Source organism: Geotrypetes seraphini, chromosome 11 (genome assembly GCF_902459505.1).
Source record: "Geotrypetes seraphini chromosome 11, aGeoSer1.1, whole genome shotgun sequence".
In the NCBI taxonomy this organism is placed as follows: domain Eukaryota; kingdom Metazoa; phylum Chordata; class Amphibia; order Gymnophiona; family Dermophiidae; genus Geotrypetes; species Geotrypetes seraphini.
Genome location: NC_047094.1, coordinates 125,339,940 through 125,354,624, shown reverse-complemented (window position 1 = coordinate 125,354,624; position 14,685 = coordinate 125,339,940). Strand labels below are relative to the sequence as shown.

The window sequence follows — 14,685 nt, the reverse complement described above, 5'->3', positions numbered from 1 at the left end:
AAACTTCAGTTGTGTGGGCCCTCTCCCTTGGAGCAACTCAAGACCTTAACCCCTGTACTCCAGCATCTCCCCTTCCCTAATCCTCCCCTGCTTATAATCCAACATCTCCCACAGTTGCATCTTCTCTTTCTCCAAGTTGCCAGCATCCTATTCCCCCTCCCTATCCCCCTAATTATAGCCAGCTTACCCCTTTCTTCTCTCTATCCCACTCCCATTTAGTATCTCCTTTTCCTATCTCATGTCCATCATTTCCCCCTGCCCCACCTGTTGCCCAGCTGAAGTTCCAAGTAGATGCAGCATCAGTACTGGGACTTAAAACACAGGCCTGCATTCATGCACTGCTATAGCCCACTGTCTCTTAGATATTTCACGTCAAAGAGACAGAGCGAGAGCAAGACATGGCAGCACTTGAGCATAGGCCTGTGCTTTAAGGCCCTGTACTGGTGCTGCAGCCACTTGTGGCTTGGAACAGGGAACAAGTAAAGCAGCAATGAGGAAATGGTTACAAGACAGGGATGGGGAAAGGGGAGAAGAGATTCTGCTTGCTTACTGTCCCCAAATGCTACCACCATCTTAGGTGGACACTTAATCCCTCTAGGGGCAGGGCCAGTCCAATTTCTATTCAAAGATTTAAATTTCAGTAGATCAGTATTATAATTATTTTTTTTTTCATTCATTAGGATCTATTTACTGCTTTTTTGAAGCAATTCACTCAAGGCAGTGTACAGCAAAGCAACAAACAATTAGAGGTAAGCCTGTCTACATCTCAATGATCTTATTGCATCGCATCATTTGAAGAGTCGAACTACCAGTGTTTTCAGGGCTGTAAACTAATCAGGTTTGCAACATATCTCCAACAAATCTGCCTGAAATACATTTAGATACAGCCAAGACAGTGAATGTAAATATATCCCAGGCACGCTCAGTAGGGACATCCTGAAAATGAGATTCACTTGCAGCCTGAGTCATGAAATCTGACCCTGAGTTTGGAATTATTTTCATTTTCTACTAGTATCAAAATGACAAAAAATTCCAATGTGCATTCAGTCTGAAAACAAACAGAGGAAGAAGCTACTTCTGCGATCCTCTCATAAGGAACTAGGAATGGTCAGCACATCTGCCATCACCCAACACCGTCTTCGGAATAAGCACAATCTGGCATTAACCCTACAGAAACAGATTATGCCATCTAACACAGAAAACATCCCCCTCCCCTCCAGCAGTTACCGATTCCTCTTGGCTATACTACATGATTTACAGCTTCTTCTGGATACCTTTTTAAATTACAGCCTCATCTCAAATAAGCTTGAAACTCAATAAGTAGCATCTACTTTGCAACAAAAATTTCCCAAACAGCCTTTGGACTAAGACAGTAAATTTAGAATTTCTAAAGAGGAGGGCAGGCATTGCTGATTCCAACAAATGTGGGCACTCCGACAAAAATTGTTTGAATGTCATGTTAATTATGATGCTGTAATATCTTTTAAAAATTAATTTTAAAATGTTTGAACTGAATTGAATGTCATGTAGTCCACAAATTCTGGGAAGAAATATGGCAATCATACACATAATTTTGCTCTTTGTACAAACTTACAAGAGGAGCAGTTGAGTCTTTTTGACTTAATAGCTGTGGCATTAAAATAATTTGTGTTAATAGAAGAAATGCCTCTCTTCTATATAGTCGGTTCTGATGAAGTATTTACCCTGAACCAATTAGTATCAGCTGATGGAAACACTAAGAAATATACTCATCTAATCTATAGTTGTCCCGATTATACTAACTCTAAATTTTATAATACTCTACTCTCTCGTTTGCTTATTGTTACTTGTTCTCTTTTGGGGGTTTTCTTTAAAAATGTAATAAAATATTTGTTTAAAAATTATTAATACTATAAGTTATACTATTCCTGCTAATATATTTTTAAGATACTCTCTCTCTCAAATTTATGATTATCCTCCACACACCATGCTTTATAAGATACTTTTAACTGCTCTTATGATTCAAATAATTTTGGCTAATTGGAAATAGGCTTCCAAGCCAACATGCTATACTTACATTTTATTTTAATGCTTCTGTCACTTCAGCATATTTTAATTTCATTTACTGTATGCCTTTATATTCTGTGACATCCATCATTGTACTGCTAAGTTAACGAAGTTTGAACTCTAGAATTTCTAAAAGGAGAGATACATTTTTGTGCTAAATGTACGACAGCCCCCCCCCCCCCCCTCCACATTTGTTTTCACTAGGGAGCATAAATTCACTAGTCTCAACATAAAGGAAGCACATAGCTCCATGTCATCAGGCTCAGGCTGAGTCAGTCCTGGTTTTTAACTTGATTCATGTGTTGACCTACATTCCTGCTTTTCTCAGACAGAACTGAACTCCAACCCCAGGGATGCAATGGAGAAAAAAAACCCAGGATTGACTCATGCTGCTCCAAAAATGATGCAGAGTTAGCTGGATCCTTTATCCTAACAATAGCTTACAAGGAAGAATAAAAATCTGGAAGTAGCTCCCTATATCCCTCAGGTAAGCAGAGGTCAGGAAGCAAGATTCCAAAGAAGGGCTAACTGCATGATTTTTCATTCAGCTTTACCTCATTCCATGTCGGGGGGGGGGGAGACAAAGACCGCTTTCCTTGCACAGTTCTTGTTGTGATCATGCTTTTTATTCACCAGCAAGACAACAGGATCTAGAAGTTTTCTGATGTGATATGTGAGCAAGGAGTAAGATGAGAATTCCTAAAAGTGTGCTAACCCTTAGTGTGTCCACGGCCACAGCATTGCTCAGAGAATTTGAGAAGATGTGAAAAGTGACCACCCCAAAGATTCTGAGATTATGGAAATGACATGGGATCTCAAATATTTTTAAAAGGATGCAGAAGCATGGGACAGGTCCCAGAGAGCATATCAGAATTCATTAAATCCCCCAAGATTCTCAGAGCACAACAGGACCTCAGGGTCTATGAGATTTCACAAGCAGGGCCCCACAGAGAATCCCCCAGGTAATAGGAACATATGTGACCTCTCCTCCCACCCCCAGCATTCCCACAGGCCATAGAAGCATAAATCCATTCTTACAGATTGAGGAACCACAGTACAGGACATGTGACAGAAATTCCAAATGCCCCTGAGGGGACTTCTATCTTGTAACGAAGGGAAACAGGTGCAAGTCTGGGATTTAAATACTTGTAATATCCATCTCACACGTGGACTTTACAAATTCACTAAAACCACATGCAAGAAAACACAAAAGCACAATTTGAGAAGCTATAGTTTGTCCACTCTGGAAAACAGGAGCACACACATCCTTAGGAAGATAAGGAAATGCCACAGATACTCACCACCATGCTGAGTGCTTGCCCTTAGTCCTGCAACACCAAAATCCCAAGCATGGAGGGACCAGAGAGCCAATTCCTCTCCCCTGCCCCCATCTCCAGGCCAGTAAATTCACTGTTCTCAGCCTGCTACACCTATCTGTCCAAGGAAAGGTGGTAGAGAAGTGGAGAATAAACCAGAGATTATCCCCTTTTTTTCCACCAGCTAAGAGACTGGACTGGTTGGACCTCGAGTCTGATTCGGTGTGGCAGTTCTCAGGAGCCCATCCTAGCTCTGCTCAACCTGCCCTTTCTCTCTAATCACCTATTGTCTGCCTGGCTGTCATCTGCTTCTATTGGTTCCAGCAAATGGGGTGGAGGAGTCTGCAAAAGCCTCAATCCCAGTTTCTCTGGGCTCCCAGCCTGCTGCACTTGTATGAAGTGGATTAGGGGGATAGAGGATTTCAAAAGATAATATTTTCACTCCTCTGTGAAAGCAAAGGGGAACCAGTTGCAATGTTCTATTTGGAAAAAGCTGGTTAACTTTTCCCCTCTGAAGGCTCGCATCATTGCCCAGCCTCCCAACCCGATCTAGTTCTGTCTCCTTCCCACCCCCCACCCCCATCCACCACTAGTGGTTTGATCCATTGAGCTACAGAGACAATGGCTGGTGTGAATGGGAAAAGCTTGGGAGGCAAAGCTCAGAGCCGCCTGCAGCTGGCTGCCATACAAAGGAGGCTCTGTGCTGGGAACTCCTCTCTCACTATCCCACAGCTCAGCCAGGGCCAAGATCGCCTTTCACACCTCCCCCCCATCTTTCTCCTCCTCTCACTTACCAGATAATAAGGTGCATGGAGAGGAAGGCTGCCAGCATCAGGTCAGTAAGCACAGACTGAGCTGGTCTTGGCTTTACTGCACTGCATCCATGGTCTCGTAGCTTTCACTTTATCAGAGAGAAACTGGAAATACAATGCCATAGGTAAAGCGGGTAAAACCAGGACTGGCTCAGCTCAGTTGGAGACTGCAGATGGCATGCCTCGGTTTCCCCTCCCCCACCTTCGCACACACATTACAAAATTGTTCCTGTTTTACTCTTTCATGTCTCTCTCTGGGGTTTACTTCCCTTCAACCAACTTTGTTCTCCTGCAGAAAAGCAGAGCCAGATGTTGAACACTTCTACACAGAGCCTTAGGTCTCCGACATCCCTGCCTTCACCTCTGCTCCTGTAGTGTGTGCATTGCATTGTTCTCCCACCCTTCACAGTACACTGCCCTTCCCTCTTGTCACAGACGGTGGAGCCGGAGGGGGTGGGAAGAGGACTGGTCATGAGCCAATCAGTCTTTACTATGCTGCACTCTCCTGTCCTTTGTAGGTAACTGCTCCTCTCCTTGTCTTACCTGTCACATGCACTACCTTCCCATGGAAATTTTCAAAAAGTGACCTCCATAGTGGGGAAAAAGAAGTAAGTTGAGAGGGCTGCAGGTGAGAGACCTGACCAGAGTTACAAGGTATCTAAATATAAAATTCACCCAGTGCTATTGTGTTTATAGGGATAAATAGTGTGACCATATGGCTCCAGAAAAAAGGGGACGGATTGAGACATCCGGGTTTTACTTCCATTGAAAGCAAAGGAAGTAAGGAGAACAGATTGAGACATCTTGGTTGCTTTCAATGGAAGTAAAACCCGGATGTCTCAATCCGTCCCCTTTTTTCTGGAGCCATATGGTCACACTAGGGATAAAGGAGTACTGTACATCCTCTGTGCAATCTATACACTGTTAATCTGTTTCACTGCAATCTATTTCACTATTAATGGGAAAGAGAAAGGGGGTGAGATTTAATATACCAGTTTTCTGTGGTTACAATCAAAGCAGTTTACATATTATTTACAGGTATTTATTATATACCTAGGGTAATGGAGGATTAACTGACTTGCCCAGCTCATAAAGGTTTAAAGTAAATAAGGATGACCATCAATATAAAGGATCTACAGAACCTGAGTTATACTGAATGTGTCATTTATTAATAACTATTCAGTTGTGGCTCAAACATGTTACTGGTCATTAAACATATTCAGTGTGTCAAGCCTATTAAATTTTAGTTTTATGTGGAATAAAATGTACCATCAAATCTGTTTCCTAGATACAGTACATGAAGAATTATAAGAAGTCCACAGAATGCTACAATTATATTATATTGTCCATTATATAACAAGTAAATTACTTATCTGCTACATGACACCTATTGGGTTCAAAAAGGCACCTCATTTCATTAACCTTCTTCAGGAACCAACAATGAGAATACTCCCACTAGTAAGCCTTCAAGTAAATCATGTAAAAATGGGAAGAGTCACGGAGCCAGCAGCAAATCAGCCTTTGCCCTCCACTCCATTGCACTGCCTTTGTCTTTCTATACTTACCATGGAGAGCAAAGGCTGGTGTTTCTCTTGTGTTTCCTCTGTACAGGAGAAGCTACGGGTCATTACAGCCTTCATTTTGAAAATCAGATCTGCCCTGAAGGGAACAGAGAGGGAGAAAGTCAGCAGGAAAACTCTAGAAATGTACTGAAATGTAGAGTCCTAGTACCACAAACACACATACAAAACCCCTTCAACGCTGTTGATTTGATTCTTTTGCTATACTGATGAAATATGTACCAACACCTACTACTACTTATCATTTCTATAGTGCTAATAGACATATGTGGCACTGTACATCAAAACATAGACAGTTTCTGCTCAAAAGAGCTTACAATCTAGTCAAGACAGACAAACTGAACAAGAAGGTACATCTATACAACACTGTTCTTATTGTAACAGGTGTTATCCGGGGACAGCAGGCAGCTATTCTCATATGTGGGTGATGTCATCCATGGAGCCCGGTACAGATAGTGGTAAAAGCGTACTGCCACTTTAAGTTTTTAGAAACTTCACAACTGCCCGCTCCATACATGCGCGAGTGCCTTCCCACCCGATACTGGCTTACAGTACCTCAGTTCCATAAGCAAGCTAAGAAGACAATCAGAGGATGTGGGAGGGATGTGAGACTATCTGCCTGCTGTCCTCAGATAGCACCTGTTATGGTAAGTAATTGTGCTTTATCCTATGACAAGCAGGCAGCATATTCTCACATGTGGGACTCCCTAGCTGAATATAATGGGATGGAGGGAGAGTTGGCCATTAAAAAGAAAATAAATTCTGTAATACTGTTTGGATGATATTACCATCTTATTTGGAATAGGATTCTAGACAGTAGTGAGATGTGAATGTGTGAATTAAGGACCAAGTAGCTGCTTTGCAAATGTCATCAATGGGAGTGGAACATAAGAAAGCTACTGATGCTGCCATAGCTCATACTTTGTGAGCTGTAATGCGTCCCTCAAGCTGCAACCCAGCCTGAGGATAACAGAAGGAAATACATGCCACCAACCATGTAGAAATAGTTCTCTTGGTTACAGGCTGGCCCAGTCTATTAGGATCAAAAGAGATGAACAGTTGAGGAGAAGTCCTGTGTGGCTTAGTCCTTTAGTTCAATGTATGAAAAGCTGTTTTTCCAGGATGAGAATGAGCCTATAGGAAGAAAACTGGAAGCACAATGGATTGATTTAAGTGAAATTCTGTGATTACTTTTGGAAGGAATTTTGGATGGGTCCTGAGAACCACCTTATCGTGATGAAAAACTGTGAATGATGAATCAGAAACCAATACCTGAAGCTTACTCACTCTATGGGCGAAAGTGATAGAAATCAAGAAGACCACTTCCCAAATGAGAAACTTAAGAGGAGTAGCCAGTGGTTGAAATGATGGTTTCATCAAATAGGCACGGACCACATTAAGATCCCAGACAACTGGAGGTAGCTCGAGCAGAGGTTTGGAGTTGAAAAGTCCTTTCATAAACCGGGAAACAAGTGGATGAGTGACCAGAGATTTATTGTTGACAGGAAGATGAAAAGCACTAATAGCACTGAAATGAACTCTAACCAAAGTGGTTTTCAGCCCAGAATTGGATAAATGGAGAAGATAATCCAACACTGAAGGGAGAGAAGAGGATGAAGCTATCTTGATGATAGAGAGTACACCACGAATGGAAGCGTATCCACTTCTGTTGATAGCATTGCTGAGTAGAAGGATTTTTGGAAGCAGCTATAAAGGCTTGTACTGGGTCATAAAGATTAAAATCTGCTGAAGTCAGACCGAGAGGTACCAAGCTGTCAGGTGCAGAGATTGCAGACTGGGATGTAACAGAGATCCTTGAGCAGAGATGGAAAGATTTGTAAGGGACTGGATCCTTGGTACTCAGCTGAAGTAGAAGGGAAAACCAAGGTTGCCTGGGCCACCGAGGAACTATCAGGATCATGGTGGCTGATTTGCTGTTGAGCTTGACTAAGGTCTTGAGAATAAGAGGGATTGACGGAAATGCCTAGATTAATTTGTTCGTCCAGACCAGAAGAAAGACATCTGCTTCAAGATGATGAGCGTACAGTCTGGAGCAGAACTGAGGCAATTTGTGATTGAGGGGAGATGCAAAAAGGTCTATTTGAGGAATTCCCCATAATACAAAGATGTGGTGCAAGACTTGAGTTGAGAGTCCACTCATGTGGTTGTAGAGATCTGCTGAGTTTGTTGGCTAGAGTATTGTGTTTGCCTTGCACATATATGGCTTTGAGAAATATGTTTCGAGCAATCGCCTAGTTCCATATGTATTCTGCCTCTTAACAGAGAGGGAGAGAGCCTGTTCCTCCTTGTTTGTTGATATAGTACATCACTACTTGACTGTCTGTTCAAACAAATTGTACCTGTTTGGAAAGACTCTCTTGAAAGGTTTTTAGAACATTGCGAATTGCCCATAGCTCTAACAAGTTGATGTGAAATGTCCTCTCTTGAGCAAACCACTGGCCTTGTGTTCTGAGACCATCGAGGTGAGCCCCCCCAAGCATACACGGACACATCTGTGGTGAGTACTTTCTGATGTGGAGGGACGTGAAACAGCAGACCCTTGGAAAGATTCGACTGATCCATCCACCACTGAAGGGATTGACGAAGAGGTCAGGTGAATGTGATTTATTGATATAAGGGATCAAGCACTTGAGACCATTGAGATGCTAGAGTCCACTAAGCTGATCTGAGATGAAGTCTTGCAAAGGGGGTAATATGAACTATGGAGGCCATGTGACCTATGAGTTGCATCATCTGTCTCACGAAGATGGTTTGTAGAGTAGAGACTTGATTGCAAAGATGAAGCAAAGTGTTTTGTCTTTGTTGAGGTAGAAACGCCTGTAGACGAACGGTGTTGAGTAGGGCTTCTATGAATGGTACAAATTGAGAAGGTTGAAGTTGCGACTTTGGGAAGTTGACTTTGAACCCTAGAAGCTGAAGAGAAGTTATTGTCAACTGTGTTGCCAACTGCACTGTTTGAGGAGATATCACTTTTGTTAGCCAGTCATCTAGATATGGAAACAACTGAAACCCGTGAGTTTGTAGGGTTGCTGCCACGACCACTAAACAGTTGGTGAATACTCTTGGAGAAGAAGCCAGGCCGAATAGCAGAACTTTGTACTGGAAGTGTTGATGAACTATTTGAAAATGCAGAAACTTTCTATGGTTGGGATGTATGGCTATGGGTGTGTAGGCCGCTTTGAGGTCTAGAGAGCATAGCCAATCGTTATGGTTTAGAAGAGGGTATAGTGACTCCTAAAAATAGCATGCAAAATTTCTCTTTGACTAGATATTTGTTTAAGTCTTGAAGATTGAGAATTGGATGAAGACCTCCTGTCTTCTTTGGAATTAGAAAATTCCTGGAGTAGAACCCCTGATTTTTCTGGGAAGGGGGAACTACTTCAGTGGCATATAGTTGAAGCAGAGCTTTGATTTTCTGAAGAAAAAGGGACGTCTGCTGGGAAGTGAAATAGGACTCTCTTGGAGGGTGGTTCAGGGGAATGGTTACAAAATGGAGAGAATAACCCTCCTTTATGACTTTTAGGACCCAACAGTCTGTAGTGATGAGAGTCCAGTGCTGATGATACAGTTGCAGTTGACCTCCGATGGGTTGGGGAACAGACTAAGAAGGAGGAATTTTGGCCAGTCAAAAAGACTGAGCTGGATTTTGAGGGGCCTAAGACTGAGCCTTCTGAGGTCTCTTGTTATCTCTTCCATGGTGGAGGTTTTGTAGAAGAGGATGCTGGATACTTTCTCTTGTAGGAATAAGAAGTAGGTTTTGCAGCAGGCTTAGACTGTTGACTCTTAGTATTAGATCTGTTTAAAGAGTTCCAATTTTGCTCATGCTGAGTAAGCTTTTGAGTAGCTGCCTCTATGCGGTTGCTAAAGAGTTCTTCACCAAGACATGGAATGTTGGCTAAGTGATTTTGAAGATTAATATCCAAATCTGAAACTCGCAGCCAAGCAAGATGCCTCATAGTCACAGACATGGCAGAGGCTCTTGATGTTAGCTCAAATGCCGTGCTTGCCATATAGTTCCTGGTTTGAAGGATGCTGTGAGTAGTCTGCTGAAAATCTGACAGTCTGAGGGAATATGTTGTTCAAAATCAGTCATCTTCTTTGCCAGATGTTTAATGTAGAAAGACATATAGAAGTTGTAATTAAGAACTCTATTAGCTAACAGAGTTTTGGTAAAGATGACGACCAAATATATACAATGTGCGACCCTCTCGACCTGGTGGTGCAGAAGCATAAATTTTGGAGCTGGAGGATTTTTTTAAGGGTCAATTCCACAAGCAACGATTGATGTTGGAGTTGCAGCTTGTCAAAGCCAGGACATTCAACTCATTCACCCTCTTGACCCAGAAAATAACATTGAAATTACATCTGTCAACCTTAAATTGGAACAAATCCAAAATTGGCTTAATTCAAACAAACTGGCACTAAATATCAACAAGACCAAAACAATGTTATTCAATTGGAAAAAAGACATAATACTCTCAAAACCGTTCATCCTTAATAATATCCCGCTTAATCTGGTATCCTCGGTCAAAATCCTAGGTGTAGTATTAGACGATAATTTAATATACCACGAACACATTTCACTTATTGTCAAAAATTGTTTCTTTAAATTACGTCAGATTCGCTCAATCGCCAAATTTCTTAGTCCTACTTCAATAAAGATACTTATTCACTCTTTAATAATATCAAAAATTGACTACTGCAATGCTCTACTTATTAATACCACGCAGAAAGAAAAAAGAAGACTGCAGTTAATACAGAATACGGCCATAAAATTAATTTATAACGCGAAAAAATACGACCATGTTTCCCCATTACTAAAAGATGCTCACTGGCTTCCAATCAGCCATAGGATAACGTTTAAAATAATGCTTCTCATTTTTAAAACCTTAGCAACTAATGAACCACAATTTATTTCTAGATCATTAATCCCTTACAAAACCCAATGCTCACTTCGATCATCAGATCAAAATCTACTTTCCATACCCTCCTTGAAAATTATAGGGACTAGGAGAGCAGACATGTTCACAGTAATGGGACCACAATGGTGGAACGCGCTTCCTCAGTATATCAGAATTGAACGCGACATCGTAACATTTAAAAAACTTTTAAAAACCTATTTATTCAATGACGCTTTTAACACTTGAAATTTATTCTTTTTAGGGACTCTTCTTAAATTGTGCTTTGGATTTTACCCCTTACCTCTTGTTTTTACCTTTTTTACCGAACCCAAGATTGTAACTTTTTAATTCCTTTCCTCCCATCTCAAGTATGTACTTTATGTAATTTTATGGTTAATATGTTAGTTTCTTTGTTTCTTTACTTGGATTATGTACATCGCCTAGCAATTTTAATAGGCGATCCATCAAATGTTTAATAAACTTGAAACTTGTAGAGTGAATCAATCTTTCTATGAGCTATAGTGACAGAAAGAGGAGTCTCCCAATTCTTAAACAGTGCCTTTATGAGGAGACTATGTAAAAGCAACATAAGAAGCTCCTTAGGAGGCTCACTGAAATCTAAGGCATCCAGGAGCTCTGCTCTAGGCTCAGTGTCAGCTTTTAATTTCACAGGGAGAGCCTTTCCCAACTGTCTAATATTTCTAGTAAAGGAAAGTCCTTCAGGAAGAGATCGTCTTCTTGGAGGAGGAGGAGACAACTCTGAAGGAATACCATATGACTCAGGAGCAGATAAAGTAGGCTCCCATTCAGAATCAATATGGCTATGAGAGAGATCAGAGTCATAAGTCCCAGGTGACTGGTGGGATCGGTGAGAAGAACTTCCTCAATGTCATCAGTACTGATCTGATGAGGATGAGGAAGAGGAACGACGAAAAGATATTTTTTGTCTGGAAGCATAGGATCAATGTGAATGAGAACGATGATGCTTTGATGTAGATCTATGGTTCGATGAAGATCAGCGATGCTTTAGTGATGAACGTTGATGCTTTGATGGAGAGTGTTGATGCTTCGATGGACAGCATCAATGCTTCAAGGAGGATGATTGATGCCTCGATGGAGAGTGTCAAAGTCTGCTGGAAGAGCGCTGATAAGAAGTAAAACGGCATGTCAGTGTAGACCTGGAGTCAGTACCATGTGGCTTCAGAGTGGTATGCTTAAACGTTGATGGAAGCACCAGTGTCGAATGCAATTTGACGATGTCACCAATCTCCCTTCAGAAAAACTCATTTTGTTCCCTGAAGATTTGCACCTGTACCCTTGGCTCAACAGCTGGTACCATCGGTTTGACAGGCTGTCAAGGGGTACGTGACCTTGAAGAGGATTCATGTCCCAAAGGAGACACAGCCTGCACTGAAGGAGAGCGTTGGCATTGACGTTTGGCCTGCATCAAGGGACTTGATGCTGTACATGCCTGTGACGCTTGTTGGGAAGAAGATGGCTTCTTAGGAGGCTTCCCCGAGGCAGGAACAACATTTTGATTGCGGAGCCGATACCAAAGGATCCGATCGCTCTCCAGAGTCCACTGTCGAACTGAACAGTATCTCCTGCTGTATGCAATGAGCTTTCAATTAACATTTTTATACGATGGAACAACACATACAGTGATTGAGATAGGGCGTTGACACCGACAGCACTTTTTGAAACATAAGAACATAAGAATAGTCTTCCCCCATGTCTTTCTCAATAACAGACTATGGACTTTTCCTCCAGGAACTTATCCAAACCTTTCTTAAAACCAGCTACACTATCCGCTCCCACCACAACTTCTGGCAATGCGTTCCAGAGCTTAACTATTCTCTGAGTGAAAAAATATTTCCTCCTATTGGTTTTAAAAGTAAATTTCCCTGTAACTTCATCGAGTGTCCCCTAGTCTGTGTAATTTTTGACGGAGTGAAAAATCAATCCAGTTGTACCCGCTCTACTCCACTCAGGATTTTGTAGACTTCAATCATCTCTCCCATGGAAGGAAAAATCTCAGCAGCAAAGTTAAACTCAGTGCCAAAAAGTGAAAAAAACCCAAAAACACCGAGATAGAAAAAAACAGAGGGACGAGGGCCTGACTGTTAACAACGGAAAAAAATAACCAAACTTTTTTTTTTTTTTTTAATAGACCAAAGAAAATAGTAAAATAATAAAGATAAGAAAAAATGGCACAAAGCCAAGAAAAGAAGACGTTGACGGGAAAGCAACATTTGCAATGGACAGAGTCCATAAAAAAGCACTTCTTCGCTTTGTGGAAAATGAAGAACTGAGGTACAGCAAGCCGGAGTCGGGCAGGAAGGCACTCGCACATCTGTGGTGCAGGCAGTTGCAAAATTTCTAAAAACTTAAAGTGGCAATACAATCTTACCACTGTTCATACCAGGCTCCGTGGATGATGTCACCCAAATGTGAGAATATGCTGCCTGCTTGTCCTAGGATAAACAGTGCTCAGGTGGGGAGTTACAGAGGGAATGATAAAACAGATGATATTGGTGCTTAGCAGGTGGATTGGAGTTTGAAATTGGTAGCAGCATCAAAGATGTGGGCTTTGGGTCTGGATTTGAATACTACCAGTATCAGGCAGTTTGTTTCAGGCATACGGTGCAGCAAAGTAGAAAGGACGGAGTCTGGAGTTGACCGTAGAGGAGAAGGGTACTAATAAGAGAGACGTAACCAAACAGCGGAGTTCCCAGTGGGAAGTGGGGGAGATGAGAGAGGAGAGATACTGAGGAGCTGCAGAGTGAATATACTTGTAGGTCATTAAGAGGAGTTTGAACTGTATGCAGAAATGGAGAGGGAATAAATGAAGTGACTTGAGAAGGTTAATGTAGGCATAGCGACATTAGCGCAATATGAGGCATGCAGAAGAGTTCTGAACAGATTGAAGAGGAGAAAGATGGTTTAGTAGAAAGCCAGTGAGAATCAGGTTACATAGAAACATGATGGCAGATAAAAGCCAAATGGCCCATCCAGTCCAAGGTGCAGTAGTTTAGGCAAGAGGTGATGAGGGTATGGATCTCTTCAACAATGTTTGATTCTTGATATAGGGCCTTTCTGTGCTACAACCAAAGTGATTAGGTATAAGAAAATAAGAATAGCCTTACTGAGTCAGACCAATTGTCTATCTAGTCCAGTATCCCATCTTCACAGAGGCCAATTCAAGTCACAAATACCTAGCAAAAACACAAAGAGTAGCAGCATTCCATGCTACCAATCCAGGGCAAACAGTGGCTTCCCCCATGTCTGTCTCAATAGCAAACTATGGACTTTTTTCCTCTAGGAACTTGTCCAAAACTTTTTTCCAATTTCCTAAGATCTTCCTGCAGTTTTTCACAGTCCACATGCATTTTAACAATTTTTAACAGTTTAGTGTCATCTGCAAATTTAAAAAGCTTTCTGGAAATCTAGATACTCTACATCACAGTTTGCCTTTATCCACATGTTTTTATACACCTTCAAAGAAATTGGTGAGGCAAGACCACCCTCTGCTGAACCCAATGCTGACTCTGTCTCATTAAATCATGTTTGTCTACATGTTCCATCATTTTATTTTTTATAATTGTTTTCCACTATTTTGCCTGGCACTGAAGTCAGGCTTACTGGTCTGTAATTCCCCGGATCTCCCCTGGAACTCTTTTTAAAAATCGGCGTAACATTGGCCACCCTCCAAGTACTACAGACGATTTTAGCAACAGATTACAGATCACTAATAACAGATCAGCAATTTCATGTTTGAAGTTTTTTTAATACCCTGGGATGTATACTGTGTGGTCCACATGATTTATCACTCTTTAAGTTGTCAATTTGGCTTAGTATGTCTTCCAAGTTCATCAAGATTTCTTTCAATTCCTCCCCCTCATCACCCTTGAAAACCATTTCTGGTATAACTTAAACATTGTGATTTAGACAATGTAAAAATAGATATAAGTGCCAAAACGTTATCCAAAGTGACCAGATAACCACTGCA

General features: G+C 41.5%; 1 protein-coding gene across 7 annotated transcripts in view; it reads right to left on the bottom strand.

Moving 5' to 3' along the window:
• Positions 1-14,685, bottom strand: part of ARHGAP33 (Rho GTPase activating protein 33) — a 251,481-nt gene that overhangs the window by 129,956 nt on the left and 106,840 nt on the right. For all 7 annotated transcript variants that reach the window (XM_033962518.1, XM_033962514.1, XM_033962513.1 and 4 more), the window contains one exon: positions 5,740-5,833. In XM_033962518.1, coding sequence (XP_033818409.1) covers positions 5,740-5,833 — 94 coding nt within the window. The remainder of the gene's footprint in view (positions 1-5,739; positions 5,834-14,685) is intronic.